Source organism: Benincasa hispida, chromosome 7 (genome assembly GCF_009727055.1).
Source record: "Benincasa hispida cultivar B227 chromosome 7, ASM972705v1, whole genome shotgun sequence".
Classification (NCBI taxonomy): domain Eukaryota; kingdom Viridiplantae; phylum Streptophyta; class Magnoliopsida; order Cucurbitales; family Cucurbitaceae; genus Benincasa; species Benincasa hispida.
The window spans coordinates 38,595,857-38,619,419 of NC_052355.1; the positions used below are offsets into that span (position 1 = coordinate 38,595,857).

General features: G+C 32.9%; 1 protein-coding gene across 2 annotated transcripts in view; it reads right to left on the bottom strand.

The window, feature by feature from the left end:
• Positions 1–21,419, bottom strand: part of LOC120080899 (beta-galactosidase) — a 27,550-nt gene extending 6,131 nt beyond the window's left edge. Inside the window, exons 1-9 of one of the 2 annotated variants that reach the window (XM_039035568.1) lie at positions 21,177–21,419; positions 20,932–21,064; positions 19,821–20,060; positions 19,260–19,406; positions 19,039–19,117; positions 18,509–18,692; positions 18,171–18,236; positions 16,621–16,860; positions 16,324–16,530 (exon numbers count right to left, since the gene is read on the bottom strand). In XM_039035568.1, the coding sequence (XP_038891496.1) occupies positions 16,324–16,530; positions 16,621–16,860; positions 18,171–18,236; positions 18,509–18,692; positions 19,039–19,117; positions 19,260–19,406; positions 19,821–20,060; positions 20,932–21,061 (1,293 nt within the window). In that variant the 5' untranslated portion in view covers positions 21,062–21,064; positions 21,177–21,419. Of the gene's footprint in view, positions 1–16,323; positions 16,531–16,620; positions 16,861–18,170; positions 18,237–18,508; positions 18,693–19,038; positions 19,118–19,259; positions 19,407–19,610; positions 19,681–19,820; positions 20,061–20,931; positions 21,065–21,176 lie in introns of those variants that run through there. The other variant, XM_039035569.1, reaches the window with a different exon arrangement.
• Positions 21,420–23,563: the final 2,144 nt, after the last annotated feature.

The following is a 23,563-nucleotide window of genomic DNA, read 5'->3' on the forward strand; positions in this document are numbered from 1 at the left end:
GAGTAACCGGAGAGTCAGAAGGAAGAGACACAGAGGAAGGTGGAGGAGAGGATGATGTCGAAGAGGTAATCTCATAGATAAAAAGATCACAATCCTCCCTCTGACACGGACTCGACAGTGATGGACTAAAGGGTATATCTTCAAAAAATGTAACATCAAGAGATACGAGATACTTGTTTAGAGTAGGACAATAACAACGATAACCCTTTTGAACACGCGAATAGCCTAAGAAAATGCATTTCAAAGATTTTTTATCTACTTTGGTACGATTTGGACGAATATCCCGAATAAAACAAACACAACCAAAGATTTTAGAGGCAATAGGAAACAAAGATTTCGTAGGAAAAAGAGTACGATAAGGAATCTCTCCATTGAGAACAGAGGAAGCCATTCTATTAATCAAGAAACAAGCAGTGGACACTACATCAGCCTAAAATTGCTTTGGAACATGCATTTGAAAGGATAAGGTGTGGGCTACTTCAAGGAGGTGTCTGATCTTTCTTTCAGCAACTCCATTTTGAGATGGAGTATCTACGCAAGAGGATTGATGAATGATGTAATGACCACATAAGTAAGATCTAAGTACATGAGAGAAATATTCACTAGCATTATCAGCTCGCAAGGTTTTGATAGAAACATTAAATTGATTTCGAATCTCAGCATGAAAAGCACAAAAATGAGACAATAACTCAGAACGATTTTTCATTAGATATAACCAAGTCACATGAGAATAATCATCAACAAAAGTAACAAAGTAACGAAAACCTGTTTGGGATACGACTAGACAAGGACCCCAAATATCATAATGAACTAACTCAATAGAAGCACTGACTCGTTTATGAACTCTAGGACTAGAACTAAGATGATGAAATTTAGAAAACTGCCACGAATCACAATTCAAAGACGACAAGGAACGAAATTTTGAATAAAGTTTCTTCAACATGAACAACGATGGATGACCCAAACGACAATGAACTTCAAATGAGGATGTAACTCCAGAGCAAGCCACAACTTTGGGTATTTGGTGGTAAAAAATGTAAAGGCCCCCCCGACTCATGTCCTCTACCAATAATCTTCTTCGTCATACGATCCTGAAACATGCAATAACCAGGAAAAAAAAAGAAGACAAAACAGTTAAGGTCACGAGTAAGCTGACTAATAGAAATTAAATTAAAAGACAATTGAGGCAAATGTAATACAGAGGACAAAGAAGGTGATGGAGTGAGATAAACGGTGTCGGATCCAAGAATAGAGGAGGTTGATCCATTTGCCAAACTGACAGATGGAGATGAGGCATGGGACAAAGGCATAGAAAATAAGTTAGAATTACCTATCGAATAAGCAGTGGTACCAGAGTCTATGACCCATTTAGTAGATGATGTAAGAAGACATTTCATATTACTTGTCTCGGCAATGGAGGCAATAAGATTTGATGAAGATGTCTGTAAGGATTCTTGGAATACTTGAAATTTAGAAAAGTTGTCAGCAGAGATTGTAACAGACTTCTCAGCCATATCATTGGTGGAAGCTATCTGAGCATGTTGAGATCGTTGAGTCTTATACAACAACTTTTGACAATCACGTTTCAGATGTTCTGGCTTACGATAATAGTGACAGACGATCCCCTGAGAATTTGATCTTCGATTATCATAACTAGACTTCTGAAAAATTGTTAGTCATCCCCGAAGTACCTTGGGAGTTATTATTATTCTTACTCATAAGAGCACTGTTAGGTTGAGAAACAGGCGAACCGGATTGAGAACTCTCAATACAAAGAACACGACTGAAGGCTTCCTCTAATGATGGAATTTCAGAATCAGAAAGAATCTGTGTTTTAACCATTTCAAACTCAGGTAAAAGTCCATTAAAAAATATCATAACCATCTTTTCTCGTGAGCTTGTTGAACTTTGACATCGGGGCTAAACGGCCACTCAAACCCTAACCTTGTGAGAAGCGTAAATCCTAACGTAGTCGTCGAATGAATATTCTAAACCCTAGACTGCTCTGATACCATGTTCTCCAATATTTTTGGAGAGAATAATAATCTTATTATGTAATTAGGCTAAAGATACACAATATATATAGCAACTAAGAAATCCTAATCTAGGCGATATAAACTTACAATAAAGGACAACTAATCATAATTACAATATAAAAACATATTATAACATAGTGTACCATCCCTGTAGCCTATAAACGTCCATAAAAAACACTCAATCACTATGGGCCTATAGACTATGCCTTTTTAAAAGTTGCTTATACACTAAACAAAAGTGGATGAGTTAAATTTCATCCATTTAAACCTTGAACGAGTATAGCAATTTAAATCCTATATTTGAATGAGTGGTGCAATTAAACTCCTTAATTAGTTTACTTTCTAATTTCTTTTGAAAGATTTGTGACTAGCTACAAATGTACTAATAAGTGCTATTTTTGTAGTTCTAGTTTCTCTAATCATGTAGCGTTTATTTTTTTTTTTATTTTATTATTGTTTTTGAAAAAGGAAATGAACTTTTCATTGATATAATGAAAGAGGCTAATGTTCAAAATACAAAGTTAATAATAAGAAGACAAAAAACAATCCTTCTACCAAAAATAAAATACAAAAGACTATCCAAGAAAAAAAAAGAGCAATTCTGCCTGCAAAAGACTTGGAGAGAGAGAACCAAGAAGAGGCCTTGATCCAAGCAAACTCAAACCGAGCAAACCAAGAAAGAGATTTGTCATGGAAACACGTTGATTTCTTTCAAACCAAATCTCCGCGAGAATAGCCATTTAATAAGTTGGATGCCTTTTTTGTTGCTAAGTTTGAATGTTGTCTTATCTGCTTGATTGTTTTGGTTAGATTTGAGTACTTTTGTAATTGGGTTCGGAAAATTCAATTTTTGCCCCAGAGAAAAACAAAAGGGAAGCGTTACTGAACCATGCAGGACTCTTATATTTGTCTCCCCAAGACGTGGATAATGCTCATGCCTGTTCACACCTCTGATTACCACTGGACAACCATTGACAATAGCTGTTTTGGAGCTTTTGTTATACTTCTTATTCCAACTAGGCACGATTCACAGTCAACAATCTGATCCGACGAGTCTTTCAGAAGAACAATAAGAGTGTAGAGATGTGGCTGTTTACAAGGGAAAAAGAGTGGATTAGCATGCAATAACAAAGAAAGAGAAGAGGAAACTAACAGATTAATGAGAATGAATCTTTCATTACCTGCTCTGCAGACAAAAGTTTAGGTTTTTCCAAATCTTCCCCCAAGTATATAACCATGGAACCCCAGGGTTGTGACAGAGAGTAGAGAAAGCTTAACATTGGCCATGTTTGACGAGAGAAGATCAACATTACCTTCGTGATTCTCCCAGGTTCCATTGTCAACAAATACTGCTTCTAACTTAAAAATCGTTTAGAAAATTTTTCCTTCCTCGTTTCAAGAGAGTTGTCAATTTTCACTTCAAACCTGTAAGATGAACTAAACACACATATTCAGTTTCTGTCATATAATGGGTAATCTACATGCGATAAACATGAAGCTTAAAAAATTTATGCCATCAAGCAAACAAAATCAATATGTATGTTCATGGAAATTGTACCATGATAGAGTTCTTTCTTCTAAGAGATATCTGAATCAGTTTTTACAATTTTATTGCAACGAATAGATAATTTTAATATTGATTCAACCTAAAAGAAAACCATATTAAAAATATAAATAATATACACACATTATTTCTAAGCTAACTTACGTTTTTAGTCTCAAATTTCCACCTATAAATTTTAATCCTCGATGTTGTGAAATATTTTCATTTTGAACCTAAATGTACCTCTGTTTTTCTTTCTTTTTCCCAGTTATATACACTATAGATCATTTAAGGACCATTTTTTTTTATTTTAATAATATTCTTCATGCTTATGTTACAAAAAAGGAGCCCAAGAGGTGATAATTTGAGGGAGATTATAAATACAAAATAACTAAGAGTTAATAGGCCAAAAAAAGCAAAAAGTATGGCGAGGACCCCAAAACACCTCCCTGTTGGACTCATGGTTGTTGAAGATTCTTGAGTTTCTTTCAAACCAAAGTCTCCAGGGAAAGCAAAAACCTATTACAACAGAGCAACTTTGGCTTGCCTTCTAGAAGGGCCTCTGACATTTTTCTAGGCCAATACCATTGATATCGAAAAGGTTGAAACGGTTTTCCCAGAAAGCAGTTGAAAAAGGACGAAAGACGAATAGGTGCATCAAAAGTTTCTTCTCACTTCCTTTACAAAAGGAGGTAGGATAGGAAGAGAGTATAAGGCCCCAGTTTCTTCATTAATGTAAGTTTGAGCATTTTACTTTTACAACCAAAGTTTTATGCCCAAATTTTTTAACTTATGAAGAGTTTCTAATGCATAGAATTAAAAGTTCAAAGGTGTAATTGTAGCAATTTAGGGGTAGTTCATAACTTCATACAATCCGCCTTTATTATTATTATTATTATTGGTCCAACTGACAATCCACCATTTCCTCATAACTTCTTCCCACAACAGTGATCAGTCTATATCCAACTTCATACTTTTCTTTCATTATCCATATAAATTCAACAACATTGCATGCTCTATCATCACTTCACTGAATCCTTCATTCTATCACCACTCTTGTTTCAACCATTGTCAAATTGAACCTTTCAATCCGAAAATTTTAAAATATAAGTTAAAAAATTAAACGATTATTTAAAAGAAATAACAAAAGATTATTATGCCGAAATCATATAATGGTGACATAATGAACCTACAGCGTACCTGTATATCAGCATAAGAAAATTCCTCTCCAACATGTGACTTGAAAAAGTAGTCCCCTATGAACACCTACATGTAAATTTTTTATTTTTAGGAACCAACAAAATTGGACGCAAGAACAAAATTCTTTCAACTTTATTTTCTCAACCATTTAATTTTAGAAGTATTAGAGATACATTAGTTAAACTAATATGAATATTAAACAATAATTATGATATGGATATAATTTGAATCTTTTTTTTTTTTTGGACCAGCATAATCGATTAAAAACATTTACAAAACTTTACAAATAAAACAGAACGTAGAGTAAAGAAAAGATTGAAGGGGGAAAAGAAAAACCTGCGGTTTGGATAAAAGGAGGACATCCCGATGAATCCCTGAGAGCCACACTGGTCTTGGTCCTCAAGGTAAGAACCATCGCTCCATTTTAACACTTGAACAGCGAGGACATTTTTTGGACTCTGAGCCACATGGATGGCATATTCTGTTACTTCAAACTCTGCTGGTAATCTACTGTCCTGACTGACAAAACCATAACCATACACAATATTTAACTCTTCAAAAGAAGTCTCAGATTTCTCACTCCTCGCAGTAAAGGCTTTAACCACAGTTTCATATCCAACACTATAATCTCCTAACTTTCAAGTTGCTTTCAATATAATTTCAACCAAAACCCCTCCAAATGACCACACCTTCACTAAAAACCATAAGCCAAATCACATTTCAGTAGCTAAAATGGAAAACAAAATGCACTTGTTCAATTCTATTTTCTCATAAGAAAATTAGCACAGAAGAGAGCAACATTATCAAAGACAATAGAAGTATGACAAATAAACCTGCTAGACTGCCTTACTAGTCACCGTTTACCTGTACCCTACGAGACTCCCATTTATCCACCACAAAAAATGCAGAATCAACAGGCTTCAAAGTGCAACAAAATTCTACGACCTGTCAAAGACATTGTTTATACATCAAATATAATACAGATTACAAAGATAGCATATTGATTAACGTTATGAGTACTGTTTCTTACCTTTTCAGAAAACAAGGTAACAAAATAAAAAGGAAAGAACGATAAAAGAAAAAGAACCTTTCCATTCTTTCTGGAAGGTGAAAATAAGTTCTGTAGCAGCCAGTAGGATTGTCCTCTGGAACGTGGGGAGGATCAAGAGGGAAGGGATAAACAACATTGGTATAAATAGGCCGATCAAATCCATGCATCTGCCAATTTGAAGGAACTGTTCCAAATAGCCAAGCAATGAAGAGTTCAGACAAAAAAATGTGTTTACCAGACAACGTTGAAGAAAAAATAGATGTTCTATATTCCTCTTTTTGTTCTCCGAAAAAATTCATCATGCAATAAGATAGATATGATTTAACTCTGTGAACTCTAATAATTGATTTTTGATAAACCAATCCATCAAACCAGGCCTGAACCAGGAACCTTGGAGAGCATCTCCCAGCGCATCCTTCCTTTGTGAAATATGGATAATTCAGTTTAGGCTAGAAATAGAGGGCCTAATGCAAAAAAGCATGGCAATCTCATTTTAATATAAATATAGATGAAAGTTTAAAATGTGAAGATGTCACAACGAAAGATAGTTACCAACTCCTAATTCATGTATGCATAACTATAATCTTCTGTGCAGCATGATATACCTGGCAAAGTTGTCCATTCAGAATCCTCAATACACTGCCATGAAAATTCTCTGGAACGCTTGTTGGGACTAGCAGCCAAGTAAAATTTCCAATAACCAGATAGAGACTTGATGAAAGGTAAGTCTTAACCCAGAAAGCAGCACTGTCAAGAGCACTTTGAACAGCATCATCATTCCAAACAGCCGAGTTTGACACACAGAAATCTACTTTACTACGGTCTTGCCAGTACTTGAGACATCCCTAAGCGTACACAAAACAACAGAATTTCCTGAAATAAGTTTGACTGAAGTAAAAATTTGCTAAAACTCACAAGGAATAAATAGATTTTCAGGAAGGACACTCAATGATGATGAGTTTTAGCTTTACTTGAAAAGATTCATATATTCATGGTTAATTAACTACTTTCCATCAAATAATAGTTTGCTTCATCTAGATAATCTCCGATGTTACAACCCGAATCAATGGCGACTGCTTTCATCAAAATGATCAGAAGTGTTTCATTGGTTTAAGCCTTTACGCTATAAAGAGGTGGTCAAACAATAACAAGCATAACATGTAGAGTAAATATATAACCAATACATTCATCAAAAATGCATTCTAAAAATCGTAATCTTTCTTTTTCTTTTTGAACACTAGGGCATCTGGGGCTCCATTTCTTCCCATTACGCTCATGTCCCGTCACTAATCTCCAAGAGGCATTGCCCCACCACAATGCCAATTCTTGAGAGCAACAAGAGATTATAAGTTATCAAGTTTGCTGCCAATCTAAACACAACTCAATTGGTCAAGGTATTGCCTATCAACGAAAAGGTTGGAGGTTCAAATTTATTGTCACCCTGCAGGTTACAAACTCAAAGTTTCCTGTGAGGTTACATTCAAACATTCCAGCGCTCCATACCAGGGCATTGGTGTTTATTCACACTCTTACTAGAAGCTTCCTAATTTCACCTAATCAATACACAGATATGCACAGGATGTACGTTATTAGGCACTAATGATGGTCCTTAAAAAACTTAAGAAGACAATGTTTAAGAACCAATGAATTTCCATGATCCACAGAGAAAGAGACCATTTTGTGAACCCGTCCTTCAAACAACAACGTAAACGTAAGGAGTACCTTCAACAGAATCCTGGCAGCCGTAGAGGAACATGGGATTCCCTCTTCCTCCATTTGATGAAAAGTTTGGTCTTCCCACGCCCTGTAACATTCTCAGAGGGAATCAGAAGCTTAGAAGCCAATGCAGCCATGACCTGCAGCCACACCCACGAATGGTTTGAAAATTAACCGCGGAATCGGAGCAACAACCCAAGATACAAATTGAACTGCCGCAATTGAAAACAAAGTTGGGTGAAAGAGATTACCAGAGGGGGGTTTGTGGATCAAAGAGAAATTGGAGTGGTTAGATGGAGGATGGAAGTTTAATCTCTGAGAAGTTGTTCATATGTGGGGCTTGATCATGTGAAAATGCCGATTTTCCACAGAAATGTTGTAATTGGTTGATTAATTTTGATGGGAATAACCAATATTCAATGTGGGTAGTCCGCAGTTTCAGGAAGTGGGCAACTGATGGAGTGAAGAACGATTGGATAATTTCTGATCTTATCGCTTTTTTGGAAGTGTCCTTTTGTTCAAGTCATTACTTTTGACTTTGGCTTAGCTTTTAAAATAATTAGATGCTCTTTGGGCTCAACTTGATGTATATCTCCACATCCTATATATTTTAGTTTTGAAGGTTATTATCCTATCTCCTCGATTTTTAATTGTTTGTGGTCCATTTTCAGAAACGTGTTTTTATATTTCAAAGTCATTTTCCTTGCATGTATTATTATCTTAGTACTTGAACATATCGATTGTTCATACTCGATCAGAACTCCTCAAACATCAAAACTCTCCAGACATCAGCCCCTAACATGTTTTGAAATAAATATGTTAAAATTAATGTTAATTAATACAAAATTGTCATGATTTAGCTATAATGATTAAAATACATATATTATTTTAAATTATATAATGGTAGTTTTTTAAATGATAAAATTGTTAGAAATATTTTCAAATCTAGCAAAATGATATTGATAGATAAATAATCACGAAATAACTAGTAACATTTCGATATTGAAATTTTAAGATTAAATTTGTGGTTGGGGCCTTTCAAATATAAAAAAAAATAATATTTTACACATTATAACAAAAAGTTCAAAATTTTGTATTTTTGAAACTTTTTACTAATAAGTGTAAATTTTTGGATTTTTCTATTTATAAGAAATTTCCTTTATGGGGTAAGATAAAATATTTTAAAATTTTATATACTTTAAATGGAAAATAAAATGTTATTTTTCCCTTTAATTATTTGAATAAAAGTTTTAAAAAAATTATTAAATAAAAAAACTGAATAGACGTGAAAGGATTTTGAACCCTAAAGATCAATTTGAAAAAAGATTTAAGCCAACTTAAGTTATAGATAGTTAGATTTAATAAACTCCGGTAAGATTTTCGCTACCATACAACTTTTTACTTCCGACAAATGGCAATCAATAATTTTTTTTTTTTTTTACTTCGAACTTCTTTGAACTTTTCTTTTATTTGGAGTTAACTATACATAAACTAGGAATCAAACCCTAATCTCTTAACTGATGGTAGATTTATATATCATATTATGGTTAAATTCCATACATTTATACTTATACACCACATCTTTCTTTATAAAGGAATACACACAATACAACTTATTAAATATGGAAAAAAAAAAAATCAGAAATCTTATCCTCCAATCGTACAAGTGGTAATAAGGAACCGTGAAAAAATGTGAGAAAAAGTGTTTGGGCCACACATCTTGGCATCGGCCATGGCATGCATGCCTACAATCGTCGTAATCATTTTCATTTTCAACTATTATTATGAGCAAACTCCATCGTTTTTTCAAAAAAATCATCTTTTTACCACTACATTTATTCAATACTAAAAAATTACCATCACTTTCATCATTTTTATATTATTTAATTAAGAAGTAAAACATTAACCAAAAAAAAAACCCATTTTTGACCCGTACAATTCTATCCCAAATGCTTCTATTCATAATTTTTTTAGATCAAATTATATATTCAGAATTTATAATTTGGAGAAAGTTGAAGATTTTATCAAACTATAGAAACTATTTGTAAGACTTTATCAAATTATAAAGTCTTAATCATAACTTTCTTCGAACCATTGATTATCCTCAACTCTTTACTTGTTCATTTTTATAATCCATCGTTGTAATTTTCTAAAAACGTGTTAATCAATTATGTTGATGTCAAAAAATGGATCAATCGTGAATTTCTTTTACCGGGAGAAAAATAGTCTAAGCGTCTGCAAGACAAAAAAGATTAAGCATCGGTGTAGTTGCAAGTCACATACACCTTCAATTGATGTCTTGTTTTGTAAGTAACTTGATAGTAAAAAATGGTAGGGTATTTTAGGCGTCCTAATTCGACCAATTACTTTGGATCATTTATATAAGATAGTAAAACATAATCGAGCCGTTTTGGCTCATAATTGTCCCTCCTAAATTTTTAGAATTGTTGAGTTAATACTCGTAGAACGGTTACACAACATTTTAATCGATGTTTTAAATGTTCAATTTCTCAATGTTTTCCTTATGGCTTGTATGTTGAGAATCTAAACGGTTTCAAACTCAATCACTCTAAGGTTTCCCATGAGTCCTTTAGATCCTGTAGAGGTCTTAACGTTGTGAAGGAATCAAATTTTTCAGTGGAAGTGCGTGAACGCATGTGCCAATGAAATTCGTTTTGAAAAAACTTGAAAAAATAGAGAAAATACATAGAATAGAATATGTACAAGATAAACATTAATTCTATAAGCATGCTATTAGGAAAAGAGAATAACTTACTCTTGAAGACTTTCTTTTTGAAAAATTCACTCCATGTCACGAACATTTCGTATTGTGAAATTCTCCTTCAAACTCAAAACTACTTCCAAGAACACGAACAATAACAAACAATGGACACTACCAATTGGAAACCTTGCTATTTCCAAACAAGAATCGAGATGGTAGGATCTCACTTTTGGAATGAGAAAGTTTTTACAAGTTTCTATAAAATCTTTGAAAGATAATTCTTGGAATGTGTTAGAGAGAAAAATGTAGAGAGTTTCTTTCTTTTAAATCTCTACCCAAGTTTTCTTAATGTGAGAGTGTGAAAGAATTAGTTGGGAGGAGTTACAACTCCCCTCCACGAATACATAACTCCAAGGAGTTATCTCATTTAATATATACATTAAATTAAGTTATATATATATATATATATATATATATTATATATATAATATATATATATATATATATATTAAATAATATTAATTAATTATCATATATTTAATTTCATTTAAATATAATTCAAATAACTTAATGTGAATCTCATTCATATTAATTTTAGCATATAGTTTTATATGAATCTCATTCATATAAATAATATTTGAATCTTATTCAAATAGTTTATTTTATAACATATAACTATAGTTTTAATATGAATATCATTCATATTAAATTTAACCTAATTATAATACGAATGAGATTCGTATTATTTAATATTTGAATCTTATTCAAATACATCATTCTCTCAATTATCTAAATATAATTTTAAATCTCATTCAAAATTAACTTTATATCACAATGTATTTATATATATGTTGGGATTGGCGTCCTAAATCTCTCTTGTATTCTCGCAGTTTGTAAATATTGTATAAACAAATTGTTATTAATAAAATAATTATTATTTTATGAGCATTTACTCAATCCAATAAACTAAGATTCTAGGTTTTTTGATGTAATTTAAAACATGTATGTAAAGATATACAGGTGGATTCATGTTTTATGATAACCTAAACGGTCTGTAGTAGATAGATAAGGTTAGGTACCTTATCCTGGCGACACTGCGGATACGACCCGCTTTGTAGATGTTATAAGTGTTGTAAAGTGCTACAAATGATTTGATCCTGATCATTCATGTGGAGAAACCCTCTCTTGGCATGAGAGGGATTTGGTTATAGTTAAACTATGACTTATGTTCATTAGAGGGATCAGTGGTACTTAAGGAGTTAGATGTAACTACAAGGGCAAAAACGGTAATTTTGGTTCAACTATACTTATGAGCAATTTTTGTGAAGGATCATCACACTGTTGACTGATTATATCCAATGGACACAGAAATATATTTGTAGTGCAGATGTAACTACAAGCGCAAAATGGTAATTTTGTCCAACTATACTTATGAGCAATTTGTGAAGGGTCATCGCACTGTTGACTGATTATATCCAATGGACACAGAAATATATTTGTAGTGCGAAGAATGCAGTTGTCGGTCTTTAATGGAGTGTCCGACAGTTAATGAATGTTACATAGTTTAATTAAAGATGTTTTAATTAATTATTCAAGTACCATTGGAGCTTCAAGCTACAAATCCATGAAGTCCCATCTATAGCTCAACAGGGATTTGATGAGAATCAATTTTGAATTAATTTGAATTGTTCATATTAACTGTGGGAATTAATTATATGTGATATAATTAATTTTACTTAATTGTATATGATATAATCACTATAATGTATTAGATACATTATAATATAAAGTTTTATTTGAAAAGGACATAAATATTTGAATATCACTACAAGAAAAAGAGACTTTTTCGACGCCATAATATAGTTTATCGGGAGATATGTCCGATCTCCCGATGGGTAGACAATTGAAGGAGTAATATAACATGCAACGGAAGACTTCAGAATTAATGAGCACTTAAACTACATTTAATTTGAGTTTATAAACATGTTGTCATATGACATTCATAAGAGGGTTTGAAACACATATTACTTTTGAAGATTTCTTCTACGAATTCAGCAGAAATCCACCAAGATAGAGCTTGAATCTTCAAGAGACCACTACCAAGATCTTCTCCACTATGCTCAAGCAGAAACGTGTGGTGGAAATACTTAAATCAAGTGAATTGAGGATGAAACAAGTGAAAGTTGAGTAGGGTTTTCAGTATTTTTACTTCAGCAAGTAACTCAGGTTTCTTTATAATCTTTCTGCATGGAGCTTCATATATAGATAGAATTCATGCAAAACCAATAGGCTGCATGGAGGGCACCACCTACTTGGTGATCATCAACAAAATTGAATTGGACTTTGGTAATAATCCATTAAAATGTAGTTAGTGGATTTTTCCCAAAAAATGGAAAAATCCACTAACTTGAAAATGATTTAAAAAATCATTTTATTTTATTATTTAAATTAGTTTTATAAAATTAATTAAAAAATAATTAATTTTTTAAATTAAACTTTTTTAATTACAATAATATTAATTTAATATCTTAATATTATAATCAATAAAATATCAATTTCACCAATATAAATCAATTTTATATTTAAATCATAATTTAAATATTAATTAATTTTTCAATTTCGTTTAATTTCAATTAAATTAAACATTTTAATTGTATCATATATAATCAATTGAAACCCTAAATTGAATTTGAACATTTCAAATTCATAACCCTAATTTCATACATCCATACTTAATTTTTTATTCCAATTTAAGAGCTAGTAGAGGGACCTAATGGACCTACAGATCATGAACTCTAATGATATGTAATTAATTTGTTAAACTCTTTAATCGAATTAATTACTATTTGTTAACTATCAAGACACACACTATAGCTCGATAGTTGCACTCTCCTCACTGAAGATATATTTCTATCCATATAAACCATAATCAGTAAGTTGATCCTTCACAAGTCGTTCATAATTACAACTGGGTCAAAAATACCGTGTTACCCCTGTAAATACATCTTGTTCCTTAAGTTCCCACTAACCCTCTAATGAACAATTTGATTCATTAATACCACTTATGAATCATGTTCCTCTCTATCATGAGAAAGCAGGGGTCCCGATTATTCAAGACCTGGAATCAGCACTTAAGAGAACAATCTATCTGCTAACCTAAAATGGGTAGGAGTGAATTCCATCTTGCAGGGCTATGTCCCCAGCTATCCATCCGGTCTTATCCCCAAAATGGAAGGCTTATTGAGTAGTGCTGTTGGACTACTCTCACTCATATAGATCAAAGGATAATCCCGAATAAATAAGAAGTTCATAGTTAGCTCAGGATTAAGATCGAGTTATCTTAGGTTAACTTTAGTATGAAATAGTCAGTTTTAACAGTAAATGGTCGTTATAAAGAAAAGTGACTATTTCGTGGTCCAGTCTATATGGAAACTCATTACATAGGATGCCTCCACTCACATATCTCTATGTGAATGATCTGTGGATCACATCATTTGTATTACCTATACAAAATGGTCTGCATCCAATAGTGTTACCAAGATGAGATACCTAATTTCATCCATATACTTATAGACCATTTAAGCTATATACTATTAACTTGATCCTGTTTATGTCACCCCATAAAGTTAAAGTATTCATATTATAGCCATGCATATATTTATTGGATTTTCATAATAGAACGCAAAATCAACAACTTTATTGAATAAGATACTCAATAATATTTTATTGATAAATAGAATGTTTAACACAAAATTTACGAACTGCAAGTTCCAGGACATTCTCAACAATCTCCCACTTGAACTAAAACTCTAGTGAGAATAAATATATACAATACAATGTTGAGAAACATAAAGGAAAAATACAATAAACTAGGGCATTTCTAATACCATAGATATTTTTCCACTTGTCCTAGATTATGTTGCTTGGAGTCTTAGTCCAACCAGGTGGCCCTCAAACACTTTAGCCGAGAGGGCCTTCGTAAATGGATCAGTAAGGTTGTCTTCAGAGGCTATCTTCGTGACGATCACGTCTCCTCGGTGTACTATCTTTCTGATGAGATGGTACTTTCTCTTAATATGTTTTCCAAGTTTGTGACTCCTTGGTTTTTTTGAGTTGGCAATAGCACTAGTGTTGTCACAATACAGTGTGTGAAAGAACTCTTATCAAAGAGAACCCATGAGTGGAAGCACGATCGATCCAAATTCATTGTGATAGAATTACAAGCATTCACAAACATACAAGCCAGTTATGCATCTATTAAAAAATTATGGTATGCTTTTGTAACTAATAACTAAAAGGGACGAGAGACATACCTTTGAAGAAAATTTATTCTACAGATCTCTTGCTCTCGTGAAGATCTTGGACAACAATATCTCGCTCTCGCCCAAATCGTCTACCCAATCGTTCAGTAGTCAGAAACAAACTTCTCCACGAACAAGTAACATCTTAAACACCACCACTCGGCAACCTCGGTATTCTCGGAGTGAGAATCTAGGAGGTGTGGGTTCTGTTGGATTTAGTAGAAGGTTGGAGGAAACAACGATCGAACTATATGACCAAGCAAGTGGGAGAGTGAATTGTCTATTGTATAGATTTGGTGCTTGATCATTTAGTAAAACTCAGCAGGTACACAATCATTTAGGAAAACAGGCTTGATCGTTGACACGATCGTTTAGAGAATCTCGCTAAGGCACGCGATTGTTTAGTAAAACTTTACACGATCGTTTAGTCAAAGGCGCCTACACGATCGTTTAGTTTCTCGCTTAGAAAGTTGTTGTACAATCTTTAGTTAGCTAAACGATTGCTCATGCACTTAATGAAGCGATGCCTTACAAAAATGAAAACATTTTTCATTTTATCCTTCAGTTATGAAAACTGAACAAAACCTCCCACTTCACGCACGGTTGAAGGAGAGACCGCATACAACTATTGTATAATTGTTTTAATTATAAATAAATATAATAACAAACTTATCATATTATATTTATAACCTATAGTTTTAATATCACATCAAATGTAACACTTAAACCATAGTCCTTTTCTCCTTTACTCGATATAAATCATATTTATATCATATTTCTCCAATTAATGTATCTCATACATCATATCAATTATATCATATATAATTGAACCAGTTTAATCATATCATATATAATCAAACTTCCTCTTGTCAATTTGAACACTTCAAACTGACCCAAAAACTGATTCTCAACTTNATATATAAGCAACTAAGAAATCCTAATCTAGGCGATATAAACTTACAATAAAGGACAACTAATCATAATTACAATATAAAAACATATTATAACATAGTGTACCATCCCTGTAGCCTATAAACGTCCCATAAAAAACACTCAATCACTATGGCCTATAGACTATGCCTTTTTAAAAGTTGCTTATACACTAAACAAAAGTGGATGAGTTAAATTTCATCCATTTAAACCTTGAACGAGTATAGCAATTTAAATCCTATATTTGAATGAGTGGTGCAATTAAACTCCTTAATTAGTTTACTTTCTAATTTCTTTTGAAGATTTGTGACTAGCTACAAATGTACTAATAAGTGCTATTTTTGTAGTTCTAGTTTCTCTAATCATGTAGCGTTTATTTTTATTTTTTATTTTATTATTGTTTTTGAAAAGGAAATGAACTTTTCATTGATATAATGAAAGAGGCTAATGTTCAAAATACAAAGTTAATAATAAGAAGACAAAAAACAATCCTTCTACCAAAAATAAAATACAAAAGACTATCCAAGAAAAACAAAAGCATTCTGCCTGCAAAAGACTTGGAGAGAGAGAACCAAGAAGAGGCCTTGATCCAAGCAAACTCAAACCGAGCAAACCAAGAAAGAGATTTGTCATGGAAAACACGTTGATTTCTTTCAAACCAAATCTCCGCGAGAATAGCCATTTAATAAGTTGGATGCCTTTTTGTTGCTAAGTTTGAATGTTGTCTTATCTGCTTGATTGTTTTGGTTAGATTTGAGTACTTTTGTAATTGGGTTCGGAAAATTCAATTTTTGCCCCAGAGAAAAACAAAAGGGAAGCGTTACCTGAACCATGCAGGACTCTATATTTGTCTTCCCAAGACGTGGATGATGCTCATGCCTGTTCACACCTCTGATTACCACTGGACAACCATTGACAAGTAGCTGTTTTGGAGCTTTTGTTATACTTCTTATTCCAACTAGGCACGATTCACAGTCAACAATCTGATCCGACGAGTCTTTCAGAAGAACAATAAGAGTGTAGAGATGTGGCTGTTTACAAGGGAAAAAGAGTGGATTAGCATGCAATAACAAAGAAAGAGAAGAGAAACTAACAGATTAATGAGAATGAATCTTCATTACCTGCTCTGCAGACCAAAGTTTAGGTTTTTCCAATCTTCCCCCAAGTATATAACCATGGAACCCCAGGGTTGTGACAGAGAGTAGAGAAAGCTTAACATTGGCCATGTTTGACGAGAGAAGATCAACATTACCTTCGTGATTCTCCCAGGTTCCATTGTCAAACAATACTGCTTCTAACTTAAAATCGTTTAGAAAATTTTCCTTCCTCGTTTCAAGAGAGTTGTCAATTTTCACTTCAACCTGTAAGATGACATAAACACACATATTCAGTTTCTGTCATATAATGGGTAATCTACATGCGATAAACATGAAGCTTAAAAAATTTATGCCATCAAGCAAACAAAATCAATATGTATGTTCATGGAAATTGTACCATGATAGAGTTCTTTCTTCTAAGAGATATCTGAATCAGTTTTTACAATTTTATTGCAACGAATAGATAATTTTAATATTGATTCAACCTAAAAGAAAACCATATTTAAAATATAAATAATATACACACATTATTTCTAAGCTAACTTACGTTTTAGTCTCAAATTTCCACCTATAAATTTTAATCCTCGATGTTGTGAAATATTTTCATTTTGAACCTAAATGTACCTCTGTTTTTCTTTCTTTTTCCAGTTATATACACTATAGATCATTTAAAGGACCATTTTTTTTTATTTTATAATATTCTTCATGCTTATGTTACAAAAAAGGAGCCCAAGAGGTGATAATTTGAGGGAGATTATAAATACAAAATAACTAAGAGTTAATAGGCCAAAAAGAAGCAAAAAGTATGGCGAGGACCCCAAAACACCTCCCTGTTGGACTCATGGTTGTTGAAGATTCTTGAGTTTCTTTCAAACCAAAGTCTCCAGGGAAAGCAAAAACCTCATTACAACAGAGCAACTTTGCTTGCCTTCTAGAAGGGCCTCTGACATTTTTCTAGGCCAATACCATTGATATCGAAAAGGTTGAAACGGTTTCCCAGAAAGCAGTTGAAAAAGGACGAAAGACGAATAGGTGCATCAAAGTTTCTTCACTTCCTTTACAAAAGGAGGTAGGATAGGAAGAGAGTATAAGGCCCCAGTTTCTTCATTAATGTAAGTTTGAGCATTTTACTTTTACAACCAAAGTTTTATGCCCAAATTTTTTAACTTATGAAGAGTTTCTAATGCATAGAATTAAAAGTTCAAAGGTGTAATTGTAGCAATTTAGGGGTAGTTCATACTTCATACAATCCGCCTTTATTATTATTATTATTATTGTCCAACTGACAATCCACCATTTCCTCATAACTTCTTCCCACAACAGTGATCAGTCTATATCCAACTTCATACTTTTCTTTCATTATCCATATAAATTCAACACATTGCATGCTCTATCATCACTTCACTGAATCCTTCATTCTATCACCACTCTTGTTTCAACCATTGTCAAATTGAACCTTTCAATCCGAAAATTTTAAAATATAAGTTAAAAATTAAAACGATTATTTAAAAAGAAATAACAAAAGATTATTATGCCGAAATCATATAATGGTGACATATGAACCTACAGCGTACCTGTATATCAGCATAAGAAAAATCCTCTCCAACATGTGACTTGAAAAAGTAGTCCCCTATGAACACCTACATGTAAATTTTTTATTTTTAGGAACCAACCAAATTGGACGCAAGAACAAAATTCTTTCAACTTTATTTTCTCAACCATTTAATTTTAGAAGTATTAGAGATACATTAGTTAAACTAATATGAATATTAAAACAATAATTATGATATGGATATAATTTGAATCTTTTTTTTTTTTTTGGACCAGCATAATCGATTAAAAACATTTACAAAACTTTACAAATAAAACAGAACGTAGAGTAAAGAAAAGATTGAAGGGGGAAAAGAAAAACCTGCGGTTTGGATAAAAGGAGGACATCCCGATGAATCCCTGAGAGCCACCACTGGTCTTGGTCCTCAAGGTAAGAACCATCGCTCCATTTTAACACTTGAACAGCGAGGACATTTTTGGACTCTGAGCCACATGGATGGCAATATTCTGTTACTTCAAACTCTGCTGGTAATCTACTGTCCTGACTGACAAAACCATAACCATACCAAATATTTAACTCTTCAAAAGAAGTCTCAGATTTCTCACTCCTCGCAGTAAAGGCTTTAACCACAGTTTCATATCCAACACTATAATCTCCTAACTTTCAAGTTGCTTTCAATATTAATTTCACCAAACCCCTCCAAATGACCACACCTTCACTAAAAACCATAAGCCAAATCACATTTCAGTAGCTAAAATGGAAAACAAAATGCACTTGTTCAATTCTATTTTCTCATAAGAAAATTAGCACAGAAGAGAGCAACATTATCAAAGACAATAGAAGTATGACAAATAAACCTGCCTAGACCTGCCTTACTAGTCACCGTTTACCTGTACCCTACGAGACTCCCATTTATCCACACAAAAAATGCAGAATCAACAGCTTCAAAGTGCAACAAAATTCTACGACCTGTCAAAGACATTGTTTATACATCAAATATAATACAGATTACAAAGATAGCATATTGATTAACGTTATGAGTACTGTTTCTTACCTTTTCAGAAAACAAGGTAACAAAATAAAAAGGAAAGAACGATAAAAGAAAAAGAACCTTTCCATTCTTCTGGAAGGTGAAAATAAGTTCTGTAGCAGCCAGTAGGATTGTCCTCTGGAACGTGGGGAGGATCAAGAGGGAAGGGATAAACAACATTGGTATAAATAGGCCGATCAAATCCATGCATCTGCCAATTTGAAGGAACTGTTCCAAATAGCCAAGCAATGAAGAGTTCAGACAAAAAAATGTGTTTACCAGACAACGTTGAAGAAAAATAGATGTTCTATATTCCTCTTTTGTTCTCGTAAAAATTCATCATGCAATAAGATAGATATGATTTAACTCTTGTGAACTCTAATAATTCGATTTTGATAAACCAATCCATCAAACCAGGCCTGAACCAGGAACCTTGGAGAGCATCTCCAGACATCCTTCCTTGTGAATATGGATAATTCAGTTTAGGCTAGAAATAGAGGGCCTAATGCAAAAAAACATGGCAATCTCATTTTAATATAATATAGATGAAAATTTAAAATGTGAGGATGTCACAACGAAAGATAGTTACCCAACTCCTAATTCATGTATGCATAACTATATCTTCTGTGCAGCATGATATACCTGGCAAAGTTGTCCATTCAGAATCCTCAAATACACTGCCATGAAAATTCTCTGGAACGCTTGTTGGACTAGCAGCCAAGTAAAATTTCCAATAACCAGATAGAGACTTGATGAAAGGTAAGTCCTTAACCCAGAAAGCAGCACTGTCAAGAGCACTTTGAACAGCATCATCATTCCAAACAGCCGAGTTTGACACCAGAAAATCTACTTTACTACGGTCTTGCCAGTACTTGAGACATCCTAAGCGTACACAAAACAACAGAATTTCCTGAAATAAGTTGACTGGAGTAAAATTTGCTAAACTCACAAGGAATAAATAGATTTTCAGGAAGGACACTCAAATGATGATGAGTTTTAGCTTTACTTGAAAAGATTCATATATTCATGGTTTAATTAACTACTTTCCATCAAATAATAGTTTGCTTCATCTAGATAATCTCCGATGTTACACCCGAATCACTGGCGACTGCTTTCATCAAAATGATCAGAAGTGTTTCATTGGTTTAAGCCTTTACGCTATAAAGAGGTGGTCAAACAATAACAAGCATAACATGTAGAGTAAATATATAACCAATACATTCATCAAAAATGCATTCTAAAAATCGTAATCTTGCTTTTTCTTTTTGAACACTAGGGCATCTGGGGCTCCATTTCTTCCATTACGCTCATGTCCCGTCACTAATCTCCAAGAGGCATTGCCCACCACAATGCCAATTCTGAGAGGCAACAAGAGATTATAAGTTATCAAGTTGCTGCCAATCTAAACACAACTCAATTGGTCAAGGTATTTGCCTTCAACGAAAAGGTTGGAGGTTCAAATTATTGTCACCCTGCAGGTTACCAAACTCAAAGTTTCCTGTGGAGGTTACATTCAAACATTCCAGCGCTCCATACCAGGGCATTGGTGTTATTCACACTCTTACTAGAGCTTCCTAATTTCACTAATCAATACACAGATATGCACAGGATGTACGTTATTAGGCACTAATGATGGTCCTTAAAAAACTTAAGAAGACAATGTTTAAGAACCAATGAATTTCCATGATCCACAGAGAAAGACCATTTTGTGGAACCCCGTCCGTCAAAACAACAACGTAAACGTAAGGAGTACCTTCAACAGAATCCTGGCAGCGTAGAGGAACATGGGAATCCCTCTTCCTCCATTTGATGAAAGTTTGGTCTTCCCACGCCCTGTAACCATTCTCAGAGGGAATCAGAAGCTTAGAAGCCAATGCAGCCATGACCTGCAGCCACACCCACGAATGGTTTGAAAATTAATCCGCGGAATCGGAGCACAACCCAAGATACAAATTGAACTGCCGCAATTGAAAACAAAGTTGGGTGAAAAGAGATTACCAGAGGGGGGTTTGTGGATCAAAGAGAAATTGGAGTGGTTAGATGGAGGATGGAAGTTTAATCTCTGAAGAGATTGTTCATATGTGGGGCTTGATCATGTGAAAATGCCGATTTTCCACAGAAATGTTGTAATTGGTTGATTAATTTTGATGGGAATAACCAATATCAATGTGGGTAGTCGCAGTTTCAGGAAGTGGGCAACTGATGGAGTGAAGAACGATTGGATAATTTCTGATCTTATCGCTTTTTTGGAAGTGTCTTTTGTTCAAGTCATTACTTTTGACTTTGGCTTAGCTTTTAAAATAATTAGATGCTGTTTCGGACTAACTTAAGATGTTATATCTCCACATCCTATATCATCTTAGTATTTGAAGGTTTATTATCCTATCTCCTCGATTTTAATTGTTTGTGGGTCCATTTTCAGAACGTGTTTTATATTTCAAAGTCATTTTCCTTGCATGTATATTATCTTAGTACTTGAACATATCCGATTGTTCATACTCGATCAGAACTCCTCAAACATCAAAACTCTCCAGACATCAGCCCCTAACAGTGTTTTGAAATAAATATGTAAAATTAATGTTAATTAATACAAAATTGTCATGATTTAGCTATAATGATTAAAATACATATATTATTTTAATTATATAATGGTAGTTTTTTAAAATGATAAAATGTTAGAAATATTTTCAAATCTAGCAAAATGATATTGATAGATAAATATCACGAATAATAGTAACATTTCGTATATTGAAATTTTAGATTAAATTTGTGGTTGGGGCCTTTTCAAATATAAAAAAAATATATTTACACATTATAACAAAAAGTTTCAAAATTATTGTATTTTTGAACTTTTTACTATAAAGTGTAAATATTTTTGGATTTTTCTATTTATAAGAATTTTCCTTTATGGGGTAAGATAAATATTTTAAAATTTTATATACTTTAAATGGAAAATAAATGTTATTTTCCTTTAAATTATTTGATAAAAGTTTTAAAAAATATTATTAAAAATAAAAAACTGAATAGACGTGAAAGGATTTTGAACCTAAGATCAATTTGAAAAAAGATTTTAGCCAAACTTAATTATAGATAGTTAGATTTACTAAACTACCGGTTAAGATTTTCCTACCATCACTTTTTACTCCGACAAATGGCAATCATAATTTTTTTTTTTTTTTTACTTCGAAACTTCTTTGAACTTTTTCTTTTTATTTGAGTTGAACTATACATAGAACTAGGGATCGAACCTCTAATCTCTTAACTGAGGGTAGATTTATATCATATATGAGTTAAATTCATACATTATACTTATACACACCATTTTCTTTATAAAAGGAATACAACAATACAACTTATTAATATGGAAAAAAAAAAAATCAGAAATCTTATCCTCATCGACAAGTGGTATAAGGAACCGTGAAAAATGTGAGAAAAAGTGTTTGGCCGACACATCTTGGCATCGGCCATGGCATGCATGCCTACATCGTCGTAATCATTTTCATTTTCACTATTATTATGAGCAACTCATCGTTTTTTCAAAAAATCATCTTTTTACCCTACATTTATTATACTAAAAAATTACCATCACTTTCATCATTTTATATTATTTATTAAGAAGTAAAACATTACCAAAAAAAAAAAAACCCATTTTGACCCGTACAATTCTATCCAAATGCTTCTATTCATAATTTTTTTAGATCAAATTATATATTCAGAATTTATAATTTGGAGAAAGTGAAGATTTTATCAAACTATAGAAACTATTTGTAAGACTTTATCAAATTATAAAGTCTTAATCATAACTTTCTTCGAACCATTGATTATCCTCAACTCTTTACTTGTTCATTTTATAAATCCATCGTTGTAATTTTCTAAAACGTGGTTAATCAATTATGTTGATGTCAAAAAATGGATCAATCGTGAATTTCTTTTACGGGAGAAAAATAGTCTAAGCGTCTGCAAGACAAAAAAGATTAAGCATCGGTGTAGTGCAAGTCACATACACTTCAATTCGATGTCTTGGTTTTGTAAGTAACTTGATAGTAAAAAATGGTAGGGTATTTTAGGCGTCCCTAATTCGACCCAATTACTTTGATCATTTATATAAGATAGTAAAACATAATCGACGTTTTGGCTCATAATTGTCCCTCCTAAATTTTTAGAATTGTTGAGTTAATACTCGTAGAACGGTTACACCAACATTTTAATCGATGTTTAAATGTTCAATTCTCAATGTTTCCTTTATGGCTTGTATGTTGAGAATCTAAACGGTTTCAAACTCAATCACTCTAAGGTTTCCCATGAGTCCTTTGAGATCCTGTAGAGGTCTTACGTTGTGAAGGAATCAAATTTTTCAGTGGAAGTGCGTGAACGCATGTGCCAAT